The sequence below is a fragment of the Lepus europaeus genome, chromosome 5, assembly GCF_033115175.1.
Source record: "Lepus europaeus isolate LE1 chromosome 5, mLepTim1.pri, whole genome shotgun sequence".
Classification (NCBI taxonomy): domain Eukaryota; kingdom Metazoa; phylum Chordata; class Mammalia; order Lagomorpha; family Leporidae; genus Lepus; species Lepus europaeus.
This window is the reverse complement of record NC_084831.1, coordinates 77623617-77645688: the sequence shown is the minus strand read 5'-3', so window position 1 is coordinate 77645688 and position 22072 is coordinate 77623617. Positions and strand designations below refer to the sequence as shown.

Below are 22072 nucleotides of genomic sequence, written 5' to 3'. Positions count from 1 at the left end.
TGATCTTTCTTCCCCAAACTACTCTTCCATCTTAAAGGTGATTAAATTGATGCTTTACAGAAGTTAAATTATTTGTTTAAGATTATAACAATAATGCTTGGTTGATCTGGGACTGAACCTCAGAGTTTATGCTCTTTTTTAACAGCCTTTTGAGGAAGAGTCTTCCTACCCTCAAGGGTCGATATGTGGAAGTCAAGCAGACGATATGAAAATTTTATGAAACAACGTATTGTGCAGTGGTTCGGAGCTTCATTTTAATGACCATGTTAAAAGGACTTTAAATGGGTAATGTGGTCCTGGGAATAGGAATCTGAAGAAAGCAAGATCAAAGATAGGCATCATTCAGCAGTTATAAGATTTTTACATTAAGTAACCTTTCTGAGTTGATTTTCTGATTAGTAAAATGAAGAAAATGGTACCATCCATTTCAAAGAATACTTTAAGGATTAATATGAAAAGTTAAAGGCTGTTGCTTTCAGTCATTATAAAGTATTGCATTGATGTTAACAAATATAGAAAAAATACAAAAATATGAAATTCTTTTTATGACAACTAAAGACTATTTTAAATTACTATGGACCTTGTTCTTGACTACATAGCACATCCATTTGTAATAACAATGTTAACAGATATGTTTCCTGAATGGTCGGAGAGTGAACTGCTTTTTTGAGAAATAGAGGTTGTACTGCATTTACATTGTTATTTCTTCTGCATGTTGCACTTAAAATTCTTTTACTGCTTTGTTTTTTCAATCTTTTATAAAAATATCAATTATGAAAATACAACAAATGTGCTTTTGATACTCAACTAGAATATTAACATTTTCTCCCTCTAATATGTGAAGTTGAAAATACTTCTACATATAATTTAAACACCAACTTTTAAAAAGTCTTACCTTCCTCTGGTAAATAGCAATCCAATCTGTTGTGGCAAACCATTTGTGAGTTTTTATGTCACTCACACCATTCTTTAGATTTCCAAATCGTTTCGTCAGATCCACTTGCAGTAGGTTCCTTAGAAGATCTTTGAGATCTGAACTGAAGTGGGATGGGAATCGGACCTACACAAACATGTCAAATGATAAAACACAAATTCCAAAAACTCATGATATTTCTATTTCGATTTCACATTTTTTAAAGGTAGCAGGACATTATATTAACAAAATTGTTTAATGACAACTTCAAATGCTTTTAAGTAAAAGTCACAGTCCCTATAGTAGTCTTTTTTATAGAAAGCTTTTATTTAATAAATATACATTTCATAAGTATAACTTTTGGATTATAACAGTTCTTTTCCCCATACCTGCCCTCCCACCCCCAAACAATCCCATCTCCTACTCCCTCTCCCATCCCATTCTTCATTAAGATTCATTTTTAATTATCTTTATATACAGATCAACTCTATACTAAGTAAAGATTTCAACAGTTTGTACCCACACAGACACACAAAGTATACAGTACTGTTTGAAGACTAGTTTTACTGTTAATTCTCATAGTACAACACATTAAGGACAGAGGTCCTACATGGGGAGCAAGTGCACAGTGACTCCTGTTGTTGATTTAACAATTGACACACCCTACAGTAGTCTTAAAGTAGAGAATTATTTGTGTGAATGAACTAAAACTGTTTCCTTAGTGTCTTGTTTTGGTCATAAATTCCCTTTTAGAACATGGAACAGTCTCCAGGAAAATGTGCACATATATAGAACTTTTCCAACAATATCAGTATGTTCACCCATTGTCAAGAGAGCTCCCTTGTCTCAGAGATGTGCAAACTGAAACTTGTTCTATACAAATAGAACAAGCAGCATATGAAACAAATCAGCATGTACATTTTGAAGAGATCTACCAAAAAAGAAGTCTAAAAATGTTTGTAAAAACCCACACTCTTTCAAAGCACAGGGAATTAGTTTTCATTTATTATAGATGGTTTTTAAGTATAACTCTGCTATTATGCATAGTATAAAAGTTATGAGAATTAACTGGGAGATAATATTGTAAAAATGCAGATTCCTGGGGCTTACCTTAAACAATGAGGACATTGAGTCTAAAATCTGAGCTTTTATCCTCAAATGATTCCTATATACAAACAAACTGAAGAAACACTACTCTCAACTCTATTCAATACTAACTCCTCAGTACTTTATGCAGAGATTTTTTTTTTTTACTAATACAACCCATAAAATTTTAAATGGAAATAATAAACTGAAACCATCATCATAACAGAGGAAAATTCCCATTAGGAGAGAGAGAAGGAGTAGAGAAGGGAAGGGTGAGAGTAATGGAGAGGGGAAGGGGAGAGAGTTCCCATCTGCTGGTTCACTACCCAAATGTCTGCAATATCCAAGGCTAGGTTTTACTGAAGCTGAGAGTCAGGAACTCAAATCAGGTATCCCACATAGGTGGCAGGAACCCAATTACTTGAGCTATCACTTATGTCTCCCATGGTCTGTTTTAGCGGGAATTTGTAGGAGTGGGGTATCTAACTCAGATACTCTGATATGGGAGATGGGCTTCTTAATCAGTAAATTAACCACCAGGCTAAATCCCTGCACCTGTACTTTTAATTTTTTCTATGCTGCTTCCATAATGCAATAACCTGAAAAGAGCTATTTCCAGGAAACATCTTAAAGGTTGACATTTTCATCATAAAAATATTTTGCTGCACATTTCCTTATTTATCCTAGTCAGAGTAATAACTAGAAGAGGGCTTATTTATTTTTTTATTTTTTTATTTTTTTTGACAGGCAGAGTGGATAGTGAGAGAGAGAGAGACAGAGAGAAAGGTCTTCCTTTTTGCCGTTGGTTCACCCTCCAATGGCTGCCGCGGCCAGCGGATCTCGCTGATCCGAAGCCAGGAGCCAGGTGCCTCCCCCTGGCCTCCCATGTGGGTGCAGGGCCCAAGGACTTGGGCCATCCTCCACTGCCTTCCCAGGCCATAGCAGAGAGCCTGGAAGAGGGGCAACCGGGATAGAATCCGGCGCCCCAACCGGGACTAGAACCTGGTGTGCCGGCGCTGCAAGGCGGAGGATTAGCCTGTTAAGCCATGGCGCCGGCCAAGAAGAAAGGCTTATTTTTCCAGTAGGTATATTAATTCATAGTTTTTTCCAGTGGTAAGTCTAAAGTTTGTTTATATTTCAAAGAAATAACTTATTTGAAGTAGATTTTTCTTTGTTTAGAACAGAATTTGTGTGAACTTTCCAATGGTAGTATGCCAATTATCCCCTTCAAGATGTTCAGAATGGTAGGCAGTAATGGTAGACTACATATAAACTATCTTCTGAATTCAGGTAATATGCAATGCAATGCATAAATATATAAGCACTTAAAGGAGTTATTTTGGAATGCAAATAAAGTGATGTTCTAGAATTAGTTAACGAGGGGGAGTGTGTATGTATGTGTCTGTTTAATCTTCACAACAGTGATTTCCAAATGGGGAGTGGTAGCAGGTTGTGATGGCAGATATCAGAATCTTAGGGGAATGATTAAGAATCACAGACATAGTCTCCTCACCTCTATATCACATCTTGTTCTTGCACAGAGATACTGATAGGTATACTATGCTCACATAGTGGCTCACGATAATGAGGGGAATCTGTCATATCCTCAGAGTATATTGGAGGAGAAATAATAAGGGTCATTGTGAAAGCATGTTTTCTATGATTGTTCTAAAATGTAATTTCTTTGTTGACTGAACTTTCCAAACAGTTATGCTGATTCATCAAATTGGAATTAGCAGCAAAACTTCTAGAAAATTATGTGTTAAATGCAAGACCTTTATTTGTAGCATATTAACCTGGAGACAGCAATGATTTCTCTGATGGGAACAGTGACTAATTTTTCCTTCAAAAGTATATCAACAGGAGGATTTTTATTATCAATTATATTTACTATAGAAAGTGAAATCTGAATCCTGGATATTGGAGCTAGAGGAGATTTAATTTATTCTATGCCTTCATATTAAAGAATCCTGAGCTCTAGTTAGGTTACCAGCTCAGTCAGTGAGATCACAGAGAAAATTAGTTAATCGTTTCTACTTCCATAAACACAGTTTCCGCTCAGTCCAGGATAGGGCATAATGTGATGGCAGCTGTAATAAGCCAGATGTAGAAGAGAGAAAGTCTATACTCATTAAACCATTAGGTATGAGAGAGAAGGTTCCTGGAAACTTGGAATATGGAAGAGGTGTTTGGACAACATGAAAGAGATATTTGGGTAACATAACACTTCTAAGAGTGGTTTTTGGTTGTTTGTTTTTTTTTTGTGACCATTTTTCCTTAATATTATTTCCTTGTTAGGATTCTTCTCCAACTGTTAGAGACCACCTTACACTTGAGAATTCTAATGATATGTGTCTCCACTGAAAATACTCTCTCAACACATGGTGTAAATCAGAACTGTCTACTATCACTAGAAAAAATACAGATGTTTGGCAGCCACATAAGACCAACTGAATCAGTATCTCTAGGGTGGGACAACAAAGTGGAGTCTAATTCATGAAAGCTTCATGATGGCAGAGACCACAATTGATTTGTTCTATCTCTCACTTAGAACTAATCTGGTATATACTATGTGCTTAATAAATTCATGAATGCAAATTAGACAATTGATTGAACACATACTATGTTCTACTGTTATACTATCAACACATAATACTATGAAAACATTCCTGCCTTTGTGGAGTTTATATTCTAGTGAAGAAGACATTCTAGTAAAAAATGATTTTATATGTGTATATATATATACATATATAAAAATCATGATTTAGCAATTGGATTCTTTGAAAATGTCATGCTATCATTCCTCACAAAATATAGCATTATAAGATCTTTGAGTTTTACTCTGAAGAAAACTGGGAATCATTGCAAGCTTTTGAAAGGAGTAATGGGATCTCACTGAACATTTCTAGAGAACCACTCTATTGCCTCAGATGAGAGTGGTGGCAGTGAAGATGTTAAGAAGCACTGAATTCTGTTATATATTCTAAAGGCAGAGCCAGAACGATTTCCTTCTGAATTAGCTATGGAAGGAGGATTCTCAGGTGTTTTGGCCTGACCAACTGGTCAAGGATAGTGTTGCTGACAACTAAGATAGGTTGTGGGAAGAATAGACTTGCTAGGGGGACCAAAAACCTGTCTGTTTTTTAGGTTAACCTTGAAATATTTATTAGACATTGGAGTGAAGATCTCAAGTGAGAAACTGGATACATGAGTATGGAATTAGGTAATCAGGTAGGAACTGGAAAAATGATTTTGGGAATGATCAGTTGGTATGTAAGGTCATGAGGTTGGATGAAACTGCCAATGGAGGAAGTGCAGACAAAAGAAGAGGAGTCAGAGAAGTGAAGATCAGTCAGTGGAACAAAACCAAGACTGTGAAAACTCATTGATGCCAAGTGAAGAAATAATGAATGAAACAATTGAAATTAATTCTATTTCCTGCTGTGTCACAAACTACTGCTTGTCTTTGAGTAATTCTGAGACTTATTTAACTACACATTGGATGAAGGATTTTTATTTGAATGGCAGAATGATAGAGTCAGGTAGGGGGTGTAGAGAATGAATCTTCTGTTCACTGGTTCACCCCCCAAATGTCCTGGGGCTAGGCCTAGCTGGGGCTGGACCAGGTTAAATTCAGGAGCCAGGAAAACCATCTAGGTCTCCCATCTAGGGGTAGGGGCTCAAGTACTTGGATCCTCCTCTGCTGCCTTCCCAGGCACATTAACAGGAAGGTGAGTAAGAAGTGGAGTGTGGTTGCCGGGACTCCAACCAGCACCACTTTTAGATTGGATGCTGGGATCACAAATAGCAGCTTAGCCTACTGTACCACAAATGTGTTCCCTCAGAGTATTTCTTTAGTAGAAAGAATTCTTAATGGTTTAAAAAACAAGAGCCATCTATTTGCTGCCTGCAAGAAACACATCTCACCAACAAATACACACATAGACTGAAAGTGGAAGAATGCACAAAGATATTCCATGCAAACAAAAAGCAGAAACCAGCAGGTGTAGCCATACTAATATCAAACAAAATGGACTTTAACACAAAAGCTGTTAAAACAAAGAATGACATTATTTAATGACTGAGAGATCAATTCAACAGGAAGATGTGACTATTGTAAATGTATGTGCACTCCATGAGTGGCTATTTAAAATAAGTGTTGATGGATCTAAAAGGAGACATAAACTCTAATATAATAGTAATGGGGGCCTTCAACACCCCACTTTCATCATTGGACAGATCAACTAGACAAAAAAATCAAAAAAGATTCAGATAGACCATAGGCAAGTTAAGCCATAGGCAGATAAGCCATAAGCAAGTTTCAACCAATTCAAAAAAACTGAAGTCATACCATGTATCTTATCTGACCACAATGGAATGAAGCTGGAAATTAACAATTTAAGAAATTCTAGAAAATATGCAAACACATGGAGACTGAACAACATGCTTTCCTCAAAAGTGAAATATAAATTTCTTAGAAACAAATGAAGATGACAACACAAAATATTAAAACTTGTAGGATATAGCAAAAAGCAGTGTTGGGGCCGGTGCTGTGGTTCAAGTTCCGGCTGCTCCACTTCTGATCCAGCTCTCTGCTATGGCCTGGGAAAGCAGTAGAAGATGACCCAAGTCCTTTGGCCCCTGTACCCACGTGGGAGAACTGGGAGAAGCTTCTGGCTCCTGGCTTTGGATTGGCGCAGCTCCAGCCTTTGCAGCCAACTGGGGAGTGAACCATGGATGGAAGACCTCTCTCTCTCTCTCTCTGCCTTTCCTTCTTTCTTTGTGTAACTCTGACTTTCAAATAAACTAATTAATTTTAAAAAAGCAGTGTTAATTATAGCAATTAGTGCCTACATCAAGAAATTTGAAAGGCATCAAATAAATAATCTAACAATGCATCTCAGGGACCTAGAAAAACAAGAACAAACCAAACCCCAAATTAATAGGAGGGAAAGGAATAATTAAAATTAGAGCAGAAATAAACAAAATTGAAACAAAAAAATACCAAAGATCAGTGAAATGAGGAGCTGTTTTTTTTTTTTTTTTTTTTAAATAAACCAAAATGGTACACCACTGCCCCAACTAACCAAAAAGGGGTGGGGGAAAGATCCAAATTAATACAATCAGAGATGAAAAAGGAGATGTTTCAATGGATACCACAGAAATAAAAAGAATCATCAGGAATTACTGCAAAGAGTTATATGCCAACAAATTAGGAAATCTAGAAGAAATGGATAGATTTCTGGACACATACAATCTACCAAAATTGAGTTAAAGAAGAATTAGAATTAGTTCTTCTTTAAGGTTTAGTTGAATCCAGCAGTGAAGTCACCCAGTCCTGGGCTTTTTTTGGGGGAAAGATCTTTATTATTGATTCAATTGAAAGGGAAGGAATACCCTCAAACTCCTTCTAGGAGTCCAGAATCACCTTAATTCCAGAACCAGAGAAAATACAACAAAGAAAAATATAGGCCAATTTCCCTGATAAACAAAGATGCAAAATAGCTAATAGAAATCCAATGAGACATCAGAAAGATCATTCTCCAGGACCAATAGGATTTATTACTGGTATGCAGGGATGGCTCAACATATGGAAATCAATAAGTGTTACACATTGCATTAATAAATTGAGGAACTAAAACTATATGATCATCTCAATAGATACCGAGAAAGCATCTGATTAAATACAACATTTTTTCATGATAAAAATGTTAAGCAAATTGGGTATAGAAGGAACATTCCTCAATATAATCAAGGCAATGTATGTCAAACCTGCAGCCAGCATTACATTCAATGGGGAAGAGCTAGAAGCATTTCCACTAAGAACCAGACAAGGATGCCTACTTTCACTATTGCTATTCAATATAGTTCTGGACATTTTGGTTGGAGTCTTTAGGCAGAAATAGAATTTAAAGGGATACAAATTGAAAGGAGGAGGTCAAATTATCCCTGTTTGCAGAGGACACAATCCCATATATAGGGGAATGGGAAGACTCTACTGAGAGACTACTGGAACTTGTAAGAGAGTTTAACAAAGTTGCAGAATATAAATAAACACAGAAATCAAAAGCCTCTGTATACACAAACAATGCCATCGCTAAGATCTCTACAATGAAAATTATAAAGCATTAAAGAAAGAGATAAAAAGGCACAAAATATGAAAAAATATTCATGTTCCTGGATTGGAAGAATTAATATCATCAATATATCCATGCTAACCAAGCATTTTAGAAATTCAATGTGATCCAAATCAAAATACTAATGACATTCTTCTCAGATTTAGAAAAAATGATGCTAAAATTTATATGGAAACACAAGAGACCCCAAAGAGCTAAAGCAACCTTAAACAACAACAACAAAAAATCCAGAAACATCACAATACCAGATTTCAAGATATAGTACATGGCAGTTATAATCAAAACAGCCTGGTTACTGGCACAGAAAGAGACATGTAGACCAATGGGACAAAACAGAAACATGAGAAATTAGTCCATTCATCTACAACTAACTAATTTTTGACAAAGGAGCTAAAATCATTCCCTGGAGAAAGGACAGTCTCTTCAACAAATGGTGCTGGAAAAATAGGATCTCTGTGTGCAGAAATATGAAACAAGGCCCCTACCTTACACCTTGTACAAATATGATCTTAAAATGGATCAAGGATCTAAATCTATGAGATGATACTATCAAATTACTAGAGGAGAACACTGAGGCAACTCTGCAAGACACTATCATAGGCAAAGACTTATTGAAAAAAAAAAAAAAACAGAAGCACAGACAATCAAAGCCAAAATAGACAAAAATGAGATTATGTCAAGCTAAGAAGGTTCTGAACTGCAAAGGAAACATTCAATAGAGTTCAGAGGCAACCAACAGAATGGGAGAAAATATTTGCAAACTACACAATTTATAAAGGATTAATATCTGGATCTATAAAGAGCTCAAGAAATTCAACAACAACAAAACAAATAATCCAATCAAGAAATGGGTAAGGAACATGAGCAGGCATTGGTCAAAGGATGAAATACAAATTGTCAACAGACACATGAAAAAATGCTCAGGATCGCTAGCCATCAGGGAAAGGCAAATCAAAATTACACTGAGGTTTCACCTCATCGCAGTTACAATGGTTATCAAACAGAAATCTAAAAACAATAAATGCTGGTAAGGATGTGAGGGAAAAGGTACCCTATTACACTGTTGGTGGGAATGTAAACTAGTACAACCATTATGGAAGACAGTGTGGAGATTCCTCAAAAATCTGAAAATAGATTTACCATATGACCCAGCCATCCCACTCAGGGGAATTTTCCCAAAGGAAATGAAATCAGCATATAAAAGAGTGATCTGCACCTCCATGTTTACTGCAGTTCATTTCACAATAGCTAAGATATGGAATCAACCCAGATGTGTATCAACTGATGACTGGACAAAGAAAATGTGTTTTTTATATATATATATATATATATATATATATATATATATATATATAGTAAGGAATACTATTCAGCCATAAAAATAATGAAATCCTGTCTTTTGCAATAAAATGGATGTAACTGGAAACCATTATGCTTAGTGAAGTAAGGTAGTCTTAATATGACAAATATCATATGCTTTCTCTGATATGTGGTAGTTAATACAGAATACAAAAGATATATAGGAATGAAACTGACAGCAGATGATATGATTGTCCTTCCCAGCCCTTGTTTATACTCCTATGGAATTGTGGTCTTCTTGCCTTTTACTTGTTGAATATTATGGTTAGTGGCAAATTAAGCCTGTGATTATAGAGTGGATTAAATTAAACAAAACAAAAAAGTTAAAAATACGAATTTAGAGATTGTTTGATTTGCAAATAGGATATATTATTGCGACTTCTGCTCCTTTTCTTGTTATATTTGCTGATGAATCTTTGAAAATTATTTATTCATTCATTTATTTATTTATTTACAGGTAGAGTTATAGACAGTGAGAGAGAGACAGAGAGAAAGGTCTTCCTTCCATTGGTTCACTCCCCAAATGGCCGCAACAGCCGGAGCTGCGCCAATCTGAAGCCTGGAGCCAGGTACTTCCTCCTGGTCTCCCATGTGGGTGCAGGGGCCCAAACACTTGGGCCATCTTCTACTGCCTTCCCAGGACTAGAAGAGGAGCAGCCGGGACTAGAACCGGCACCCATATGGGATGCTGGCTCCGCAGGTGGAGGATTAACCAAGTGAGCCATGGTGCTAGTCCCTGAAAATTATTTTGTAAAATATTTTTGATTCAATTCATTCTAGGGATATCCTGACAAATGATGTAACTTTTTCATATTTTAGGCAACCTAGTATGTTTTATTTTGTATAGTTTTTTCTCTCTTTTAAAAATCATCTTCTTTTATATTTGCATATTGTTACTGTATCTCAACATATATGAATTGTTTTTATTTCTGTGCAAGATTCACTTTCATGTTTGTGTGTCTTATATGTTCTGTCGAAAAGTAGATATTTGAAGTAATATAATGAGACAACTCTGGTAATCAAAAAAATTCTTGACTTTCAATCTAAATTCTAGTTACATAAATACTCTGTGATCTAGGGCAAATCCTTTTACCATCTCTTAGTATCCTCATCTATAAAATTATTATAGTGTATTTCATCTGGCAGGTAGGAAAAGAAGTTATATAACTCTTATGAAACTGCTTTGTATTATGCCTAATATATTGTAAGCTCTACTTCAATACAGATTTCATTTTTTAAGCTTCCAATTAGAATAGTATTTTAATGATCTGAAGCTGAATTCCTGAATCAAAGAAGGAACTTGGAACAGAGAAAATCTATAATATTAATATCATTGTGTTCCAGACTTTCCATGCACAGTTTGCATTAGAAGTCATTTAGACAGTAAGAAAGCTTCTCTTTTCTCATTGTTTCATGCTCTACCTATTAAATTTCTGAATGAACATTTTCCCTTTTCTTTGATTTTTTTTAAAGATTTATTTATTTGAAAGAGTTACATAGAAGACAAGGAAAGATCTTCTATCCTCTTGTTCTTTTCCCAGATGGCCCCAATAGCCAGGGCTTGGCCAGGCCAAAGCCAGGAACCAGGAGCTTCTTCCAGGTCTCCTACATGGGCTCAGGGGCCCAAGGACTTGGGCCACTTTTCGCTGCTTTCCCAATCAGATTAGCAAGGAAATGGATTGAGAGTGAAGCAACCAGTACTGAAACCAACACCCACATAGGATGTTGACGATGCAGGTGGTGGCTTAAACTGCTATGTCACAGTGCTGGCCCCTACTTTTTTTTTTTTTTTTTGACAGGCAGAGTGGACAGTGAGAGAGAGAGAGAGACAGAGAGAAAGGTCTTCCTTTTTGCCATTGGTTCACCCTCCAATGGCCGCCGCAGCCGGTGTGCTGCAGCCAGTGCACTGCGCTGATTCAATGGCAGGAGCCAGGTGCCCATCCTGGTCTCCCATGGGGTGCAGGGCCCAAGCACTTGGGCCATCCTCCACTGCACTCCCTGGTGACAGCAGAGAGCTGGCCTGGAAGAGGGGCAACCAGGACAGAATCTGGTGCCCCGGCGCCGCAAGGTGGAGGATTAGCCTATTGAGCCGCGGCGCCGGCCCCCTACTTTCATCTTTTTTTAACCTTGAGATTGACAGAGTGAGGCGGAAGATGGTGACTATTATCTTGTTTTTTATTTTTATTTTTTTTATTTAATAAATGTGAATTTACAAAGTGCAACTTTTGTATTGTTGTGGCTTCCCCCCGCCCCCAACCTTCTTCCCTCCCACAGCCTTTCCCTCTCCCACTCCCTTTCCCATCCCGCCCTTCATCGAGTTTTGTTTTCAATTACCTTCATATACTGAAGATCAACTTAGTATATACTAAGCAAGGATTTCAACAGGCTGCACTCACACAACCGCACAAGGTATAGGGTATTGTTCGACTAGTAGTGTTTTTAAGTTTCATAGTGAAACACATTAAGGACAGAGATCCTACGTGGGGAGCATGTACCCAGTGACTCCCGTTGTTGATTTAACAATTGGCACTCTTATTTATGACGTCAGCAATCACCCGAGACTCTTGCTATGAGCTGCCTAGGCTATGGAAGCCCCTTGAGTTCACCAACTCTGAACTTGTTTAAGTGACTATTATCTCGTTTTATAAGGACAGCACTGTGAATATAGCTAATATCCAAAAATACTTTGTCAAATTGCATTTTGTAACATGTTAAACAAACTATGAAACTCACTCTGAATTGAGCCAACTCAATACAATATTTCTTCTGATTTCAGTATCAATTACAAAGTCTTGTACTTTTCAGTTTGAGGAATGATTACTTTCTAAAAATTTAGGAGGAGGTTATATACAAATTTATGAGGAAGTTATATACTAAAAGCAAATCAGTTCATGTTCTTATGATATCCAAAGTGAATGATTTAAATTCACTAACTGGCTGACTTTTTTTTTTTTTAGAAACAAAATAATACCAAATCGAATTTATCTATACTGAGCTTAATCAGAGAAATTACAAGGTTGATGCTTGACTGAAAAAAGGGAGAAATCTTACTGCTGATCTACAGTTAATCAGCAAGGAGATGGATTGTTTACCAACATTATCTTTTATGCAATGGGTAAAATTTATAAGGCTTAAATGGCTCAAAAGTTTGTACACACCAAATAATCAAAAGTCTATTAACTTAGGGCCACAAGCATGTTGGAATAAATTTTAAGAAATTGTGTCTTGGGAGTGGGCATTTAGCCTAATAGTAAATATGCCTATTTCCCGTATTGGAGTACCTGGGTTTGATTCCTGGCTCTAGTTCTTCACTCCAGCTTCCTGCTAATACAGGGGAGGCAGCACTGCTAGCTCAAATAATTAGATTTATGCTACTCATGTCGGAGACCTGTACAGTCCTAACTTTGTTGTAACCTAGATCCAGCCATTACAGGTATTTGGAGGGACTTCTCTCCCTGTCTCTCAAATAAATAAAAATCTTTAACAAGGATTTAGTTCTCTAAATTAGGTACAGTAAGTTCTAAAAAAGCTGCAATTCTGGTAAAAGATTTATCTAGCAAAAATGGGCATATACATTCATCAATTTTTCAAAAGGCATAATAGTTTTTCATATATTAGACCTTCTATAGATATGGTGTCAAGCTTTATACTGCCTCACAGGACTTATGGGCAAATCTATTCAGCCTGGATTATATAGATAGAAAGAGATAGAACCCTAAAAAATTTTGCAAACATTGGTGCCCTGCCTGTGTGCCTGCTAACCTGTTATCCCTTTGTGGAAACTGTGGTGGATAACCAACCTAGCTGGATGCAGGGGGCTATTACTCATCATTTCCTTGCTCCCTTCCCTTCTAGTGGCCTAATGACCACTAAAGTAAAGGAATGTCTTAAAACAATTGTTAATATGAAATTTAAATGACCACAGTGAAGTGTTAAAAAATAGCCCTAGGTTTTATGCAAATAGTACAACTGCTTTTGTAGTTTATGTACCTTTAGGAACTTCTAAGTCTCTTTACCTATAGAAATAGACAAATAGAAAATGACATTTGCATCTTAGAAAATGTGTAGTGTTTAACTGCATAGGTATGTGGTATCTAGGAAACAGAAGGTATGCAGAAAAGAGTTAACATTGTGGGCCTAGGATTGCCACCTTTAGAAAGGACTGCTTGTCAGTCTGGCCCTTGATCAGTTCCTTACACTGAAATGAAAGTTGCCCTCAATGATCAGAGTGCCTTACTATATTTAGATTATTTGTACAGATAATATTGTTTTTGCTGAACACCTGCTTTCACTTTGGCAGCTTGCTGCAGGCTGAAGGTGCACATATGACCAGCTTCCAATGTAGACTTTGGGCACTGAGTCTCTAATGAGCTTCACCGATCTATAACATTTCACATGTGTTGTCACATTTTGTTGCTGAAGGAATTAAGTATATCCCTTGTGACTCTACTGGGACAGAACTCTTGACAGCTTGTCCCTTTTGTCCTCTAGACTTTGTCCCAATTGCCTTTTCCCCTTGCTTTGTATCCTTACACTGTAATACATCTTAGTTGTGACTACCATTATATGATGAGTCCTGTGAGTCCTTCCTGTGAATCAGCAGTCCTAGAGATGGTTTTGGGGACCCCTGACAAGGAAAGGAATAGCCACTGGGCTGCTAATCATTTGCCCTGCAGATGGTTGCTGAATTTTCTTTGGTCATTCAGTACAGACTTATATTCATACCCCTATATTTTGTAAAGTATCTCCTTTGCAATGTTAGTGCTCATTAAAAGTGGCATAATATTTACCTCATATATAACGAAGCCAATCATTTTTTCAAATTAAGTCAAGGACTCTAAAATTAAGGTTTCTACAACTGTTCTTACTTGATTACTTTACTTGCAAATATCAAATTTAACACAATATTTACTTTTAAATTTCTGTGGGTAACATAGGCAGAGTTGCTGTGGAAACTAACTAGATTTTTACCACAGAATATATGGTGCTGAGGCATGAAATTTAAAGACTATATACAGAAACTCAGCATATGTATCGCTAGGATGAGGTACAGTTAATGCAGGAATTGTGAGTCTTTCTGTCAACTGTGCCTTTCTAAACCTGAACCTTAATATTACATGAATAATTTGACATTTAAATACCACCTCTGCTGTTTTTGAAAGGCAAAATATGTGTAGGAGAGAATCTCACAAGCTGATTGATCATCTTTCTGTACATTTAAAAATATCAGCCTGAGCTAAAATATAGTAACAGAGAAAATACTTAAAAATCTAATGCTCAAATATATTTAGTAATGTATCTAGTATTTAAGTATTTATTAAATTATTCACTTAATAACTTTTTTTTTTTTAGAGAAAGAGAGAGAGAGGTCTTCCATCCGATGGTTCACTCCCCATAATGGCCAGAGCTGTGCCCATCCGAAGCCAGGAGCCAGGAGCTTCCTCTGGGTCTCCCACACGGGTGCAGGGGCCCAAAGACTTGGGCCATCTTTTACTGCTTTCCCAGGCCACAGCAGAGAGCTGGATCGGAAGTGGAGCAGCCGGGTCCCAAATCGGTGCCCATATGGGATGCTGGTGCTTCAGGCCAGGACGTTAACCCGCTGTGCCACAGTGCCGGCCCCACACTTAATAACTTTTAACTTTGATAAGTTACTGGCTCCTATAATCTTTCATTTTTAACTGAAGGTGCCAGATTCTCCCCATATTGAATATAAAGTTATTCCCATCTTTGTTCCTTTACTCATCTAAAGCAGAACTCAGGAAAGTGGAATATTGCCATCAACTGATCTCTAGGATCTGTACTATGTGAAATATAAGTCATATCTATCATATCTCAATAAAACTATCTATTTCAACACGCAAATCTAAACTAGGATGTGTCTTTACCCACACTGCAAAAAATAGTATCGTCTCTCTGCTTAGTAGCTAAAAGCCAAATTCAAAACTAATGGCTTTTTTTTTTCTGTTCAACTCATTAAAAGTACAACTTTGATCTTATATTTGTAGATTCTATATTTGCATTTAAACTATTAATGGTTTTAATTATATATCAATTAAGAAAATACCTTCCATACACAATTGTTTTTTCTGATTTTAAAACCATACATTTTATGCAGTAAGATTTTTATATTGATTGTACTCCATCATATTTCTAAATAAATGGAAAGGAAATACTCATTTTGTGGTATGACGCATTTTTTAAAAGATTTATTTTATTTATTGAAAGGTAGAGAGAGAGAGAGAAAGGGATCTGCTGGTTCACTCCCCAAATGGCTACAATGGCTGGGTCTGGGCCAGACCAAAGTCAGGAGCGCCTTCCGGGTCTCCCATGGATGCAGGGGCCCAAGCACTTGGCTGTTCTCTGACACTTTCCCAAGCCACTAGCAGGGAACTGGATTGGAATCTGAACAGCCGAGACTCGAACCAGTGCCCACATGGGAATTCCAGCATTGCAGGGGGAGGCTTAACTTGCTAAACCACAATGATGGCCCTGATATGATATAATTTTATGTTGTTATTTTTTCTAAGGAGATTAGAATTTAAACTGCTATGATTTTAGGAAGTATGAAGATTATTGGATACAAAATATTAAAATTTGATATGAAGAAACTATATCATAAAGAGCTGAAAAAATTTTTACCCAATGTAGAATGAATGGCAAGCTGCGGCTGATTCATACAGATGAAATTACCTTCATTTTAACTAAAGCAATTTTTCTATGTAAATGTAAATTAGTTATGACACCATCCTTGTCAGAAAAATCTGGTTTCTTTTATGAAGAAGTTAAGTACAAATAAAAGCAATATAGTAAAGATTGAAGAACTTTGTAATTACTTCTAATTAAATTATTAGAAGGTATTTCTATAATATCCACTTATTAGTCTTTGTATTCTTCTGACTTAACCTATTTTAGTCTACTCATCATCTTTTGTATGACTCTTAGTTCTTATTTGCTCTTGCAAGTTAAATAATCACTTCTCAAGTTCTTCAAAAATAAATTACCACTTTGTCTTAATTTTCCCTCAATGTTTTGTTTTGTTCACATCAAAAGTTCTTTTACTATGACTTTTTACATTCTGCTGGAGGAAAGCAACTACAAAGACAAGAAGTCTGAAACCTAGACGGTCATAAATATAACAATGACAGCAGTGATACTTAATTTTTAAAATACATATTATATTCTGTCGTTCTGTATTGCCTCATCAGTACAGATCTTTCAATACTTCACTTAGTTATTTATCTGTAAGAGCTATTTATTTTGCCTTTGACATAGCTGAGGTGTGAATTCTTTGTTAGTCCCCTAATTTGTGAATAATGACATAACATAAAATTTATCCATAAAATGCAGTAAAACATAAGGTAAAATCTTGTGACCCTGGTGACTGCATATATGCAGGAAAATAGGAAGGAAGGAAAATATCCCTTTCCATTTACTCTATTATTGTATAGATGGGCTCCTTCTGGGTTGTCTGAAAGCCTACTGGTTCTTTGCTACATGGTAGCAAGCCTCATGCTCATGGATATTGACATTTGACTGTGATATAGTGTTTTTTAAAAAAAAAGAATCTCAGGGGGCCAGTGCTGTGGCACAGTCGGTTTTGCCACCACTTGCAGTGCTTGCATCCCATATGGGTGCCAGTTCGATTCCTGGCTGCTGTGCCACTTCTGCTCCAACTCCCTGCTAATGTGCCTGGCCAGGCAGCAGAAGATGGCCCAAGTGTTTGGACCCCTTCACCCATATGGGAAACCCAGATGAAGCCCATGGCTCTGGGCTTCAGCCTGGCCCAGCCTGGTTATTGTGGCCATTTGGGAAATGAAACAGCAGATGTAAGATCTCTCTATCTTTCTCTCTCTTTGTAACTCTGCCTTTCAAATAAATAAATAAATCTTAAAAAAAGTAAATAAATAAATTCTGAAAAATAATAACAAAAATGAAATTAAAAAAAGATCTCAGGTATGAGCTAAGGCAAAAGTGCATGACTGACCTCAAATGAAACACTTTCAGGAGCAAAATTAGAGATTATAAATGCAAAAGAAGGAGGGCTTTGGAATAACTTACAAAATATAAAATACCATGATAGCAAAACTTCTCATATGCAAAAAATACTATTGTTATTTTTCATGTTTGCTAAAAATTAGTGGCAATTATAATCAACATGAACAATTCTGTTAAAATCAATTCTATGAATTTCCAATATAAAAGAAGTCTATCCACTTTACATTTAATTTTGTGTGATTGACATAACTTATACAAGAAAGCTGTCATAAAAAATCAAGGACATATAAAAGCAGTTCCTAAAACTTCTCTCCAAGGAGACATCCACATGCAATAACATTTTTTACTTATTTGAAGGGGTACTGAGAATTATCTCAATGATCTTGTGCTTTCAAAGGGATAAAAATTCTAAAAATTGAAATTGCCTAGTTATTTTGTTAATTTGCTTGTTAAATTGTGCTTTTTTCCTTAAGTGACTACAGTGATTTGATACTTATGCTATTATCTTAAATGAATGCTAGAGACAAGAGTAACAATTATGATGTTTTATTTTTCCCAATTTAAGAGAATATTCTGATAACATATGATTTTAATCTACAAAGTTTAAGATTAATATAGAGAAATAATTAATATCAGAGGAAGAAAAAATATATTACTTACTTTTCCAGAAACGATCTTTTCATAAATCTGAATTGGTTGGTCTGCAAAGAATGGGGGGTAGCCAGCTGCCATTTCATAGATTAGCACTCCTAATGCCCACCAATCCACTGCCTTATTGTAGCCCTAAGATAAATCGACACCAATGTCAATTATTACTTAAGCTACTCAAAAGAAAATGAAGTCATAGGTAATTTCAAAATTATCTGGAAGCATGTTAAAAAGCTTTTAAAGTAGTTGCTAAGCAGCTATTCAGAATATAATTTTTCAAATTAACATACTGTTTTCAGGTCAGATCTAAATTAAACAAAGAGAATTTCCAGACAATAGAATCGAAAATTAAGAAAGATTATCAAATCTACTTCCTAAAATAATTAAGAATATTATAGACAATTTCACTGGTATAATTCAGGTATTTCTCAATCATACAGAGGGAGTTGGATTTAATTAACCTCTTACAACTCATAATCTTATAAATCAGATTATACATAACACACCTAGAAAGGTCAAAAGTTTTGAAACAATATAGTAGATATTGAAATTCACAGTAAATACTGGAATTGACTTCAAAATATATTCTTGGAGTTAGGAGAGTGAATGTAGTGGGATAATCCCATGTATTTCACAGGATCTCGTGAATGCTAAATGGTTCATATGCAATCCAACTAATGTTATAAGTATTAAAGTATTCTTTACTTTTGTTATCAACTGTTTTGCTTCTCATCTTTAAAAGAAATTCAAGAAAAAACCCTAATACAACATAGGGTTTTTGAGGACTATATCAAATCAAAGAGAATAATATTTATAAGTAGTGCTTTGCAAATCGAATGTACAATTCACAGGTTGTCTGACTTTTAAAATATTAAGCTTACTAAAATTACCATCTTGAATATCTATAAGAAAATAAATAATAGACACATGTAAAATGTAATAACATTAACTTATTTGTATAGTTTTAAAAATAAACTATGATTGGTGTTAATTTGCACTAAAGATTATTGGGGAAAAAACCCAAAAGCCACCTGATCTTGAGAAGAAATAATCTGAGTTCTTCCCAGATCTTTTGTTTTACCCTCAATGTACCCTCTAATTACCATCCCCACTCCCTACATTTCACCATTTTGTGAAACTTTTGGCTCTACAAATTATTTAGTTTTCAAATTATTAACTAAAGTTTAATACTATTATATGGAGATTTTCTTTTCTCTTTTTTTCCTGATTATGTATGTTATTAAAGGGAGGAACTTGTATTAAAAGAATAGCACTTTGTTTTGCTAATAGAAATGGGCATCAACTTTGTTTAACTCTTTCATTTCTATGTTTTAAATTGTGTGGTAATCTTCATAGTAAATATGCAAGAAACAAATTAATTCTGGGTATAGAGAATTAAAATAAATCAATACAAAAAATGCTCCATTTAATAGACAAATGGGCAAAAGACATGAACTAATAACTTACATACACACACAAAGAAATACCAAATGGGTAGTAAGCATTTGAAAAACTAATAATCAAAGACATGAGAAATAAAAAAGTAATATCATTTATTGAGTATTAAATTAGTAAATATTTTAAAAAATGAGAATAACCAGTACTAGAAAGGGTGTGGTGAAACAGGCAATTTCATACACTACTGCTAGGAGTGTAAAATGGTACAATTTTTTTGAAAAACAATTTATCAATATGTATCAAGAGCCTTAAAAATATTCATACCCTTTGACCCAGTAATTCCACTTCTGGGAATCTATCCTAAGGAAATAATGTGAAATACAGAAAAAGCTTTATGCACAAAGATGTTTATCACAGTTATTTATAACAGCAAAAAATAAAAAATGAATAAAAAGAACAAAAAAAACCCAAAACAGTAACAACAAACAAAAATAAAAAGAAAAGTTGAATATTCAGCAACAGAAGAATGGCTACATACTTTATGGTCCATTTGCAAACAAGCCAACAGAATGTTTGCATGCTTGTTATCATGCAACTGAAAAAAGTCACACACTCAAAACTATCCATTCGCTATGATCCCAACTATGATAACATGCATTGGAAAATATATCAAAATGTTAAAAATAAAAGAGGCTGACTCTGAGGGTGGGATTGCAGGTTTTGGAGTTGTTTCTTCATATTTTTCTGTTTTTTCCAAATTTTGTACAATTTATATCTGTTACTTTTACAACATATATACATTTGTAAGCATTGTGGTGCTTATTATATCCCGTGGTCACATTATTTGTTAAACATAAGGAAAAGAAATCTGCTCACAGCAATGATATTTCGGTTATAAAATACTAAAATGTTACATAAGATTTAAATGACGAATGCTAGTAAGAGGAAAGCTATAAAAATTTTATTTTACTCTAACACTTCTACAGGTTAACCAAATTTCAATTATTCAATATATGACCATCCAGGCATGTGCCCAATGGCTTTCCCTCTCCTTGCTCCTATTTGTGTCCAATTCGTGTTAAGGTTCTTCTTTCTACTTTTCTCTATCAAAGGATGGTAGAAGAAAGGGAAAGAGAAGTTAAAGCATTTTTTAAAAGATATGTTTATAGCTTTTCTCACCACATTTCATTGTTTAGAAAACTATTACTACTTTCAGTAAGACTAAAACCAACTCAATTGCTATAATATTCCTTTTAAAGTTGTAAATTTGAGACAAAAGAATGGACAATGAGCATATATCCTACCTAATTTTGTTTCTTTTTTTTTCAAAATTAGTTAATTTATTTGAAAGAGCAAGAGAGTGAGAGACAAAAGAGAAAGAGGGAGAGAGAAAGAAAGAGAGGGAGGGAGAGGCTAGGGAGGGAGAGAGGAAGGTAGGGGAAGGGGAGGGGGGAGGGAGAGAGAGAGAGAGAGAGAAAGGAAGAGAAAGAGAAAAAGAGAGAGAAAGTGCTCCTATCTACTGTTTCATTTTCCAAATGCTTACAATGGCCCCCTCTGGGGCCAAGTCTCCTACATGGATAACAGAAACTCAATCATTTGAGCGTTTACCACTGCTTCCCAGGTCCACATTAGCAGGAAGCCGGAGTCAGGAGAGGAGCCAGGTATTGAACCCGCCACTCCAAAATGGGATGTTAACCACTAGGTCAAGTGCCCACTCCTAGATTTGCCTCTTGAGAGAATCAGCAAGTTTCCCCACTCAAGCATTAATGAGGATAATTAACAAAAGACTGTTTTTTTTGCTTCAAAACATGTATCTAAAGGCCAGATTTATTCACACATTTTCTCAGTCCAAAGTTAAAATTAGGGGGTTAGTGGTAAACTGTAATTATTTCTTAGTTATCATGCATGGGTAGATAAAAATTTATAATATAGAACAAATAAAAATATAAAATTAGATCAATAAACTAATTTTTACGAAAGTCCACAGTGATGCATGCTTATATGTCTACTTCTTATAAATTGACATTATAAATATACCTTGCTTAGGATTATTTCTGGAGCCAAATACTCTGGGGTGCCACATAATGTCCAAGTTCTGCCTTTAACTCTTTTGGCAAACCCAAAGTCTGTGACCTATAAAAGGAAAAAGAGCCTTCTGAGAATTTATTCTATCTAAATTGAAATCTAAAAATTCAGGGTTAAAATTAAAATAATGAAAAAATTAAGTTAGTCAGTTTAACAGATTAATTTATGACAACTTAATGAATGAAGTTTAGGACAAGGCCAATTAGAAACTCTCTCCCCTAATCAAAACAAAGAAAAAACTGACAACAACAATAACAAAAACTCTTTTCAGTCATTATCTTAAGGTCCCAGATTTAAGGAATAAAAAGTGAAAATAAAATGTTAAAATAAAACAATTTTAATGAAAGTGAAACAATGATAAAAGTGTTCCTTAAGTTCAACATTAATTGCACCACCAGAAGTACAAAAACATCAATGGGAAACCTATTGATAATTGTGTAAAAAGGGGTAC

The 22072-nt window shown here is 35.4% G+C and overlaps 1 protein-coding gene across 1 annotated transcript in view; it reads right to left on the bottom strand.

Annotated features, from left to right (window-relative positions):
• PRKACB (protein kinase cAMP-activated catalytic subunit beta) overlaps window positions 1-22072 on the bottom strand; it is a 147863-nt gene that overhangs the window by 4774 nt on the left and 121017 nt on the right. The window contains exons 7-9 of the mRNA XM_062191629.1: window positions 21574-21669; window positions 18151-18273; window positions 896-1060 (exon numbers count right to left, since the gene is read on the bottom strand). Of these exons, the coding sequence (XP_062047613.1) occupies window positions 896-1060; window positions 18151-18273; window positions 21574-21669 (384 nt within the window). The remainder of the gene's footprint in view (window positions 1-895; window positions 1061-18150; window positions 18274-21573; window positions 21670-22072) is intronic.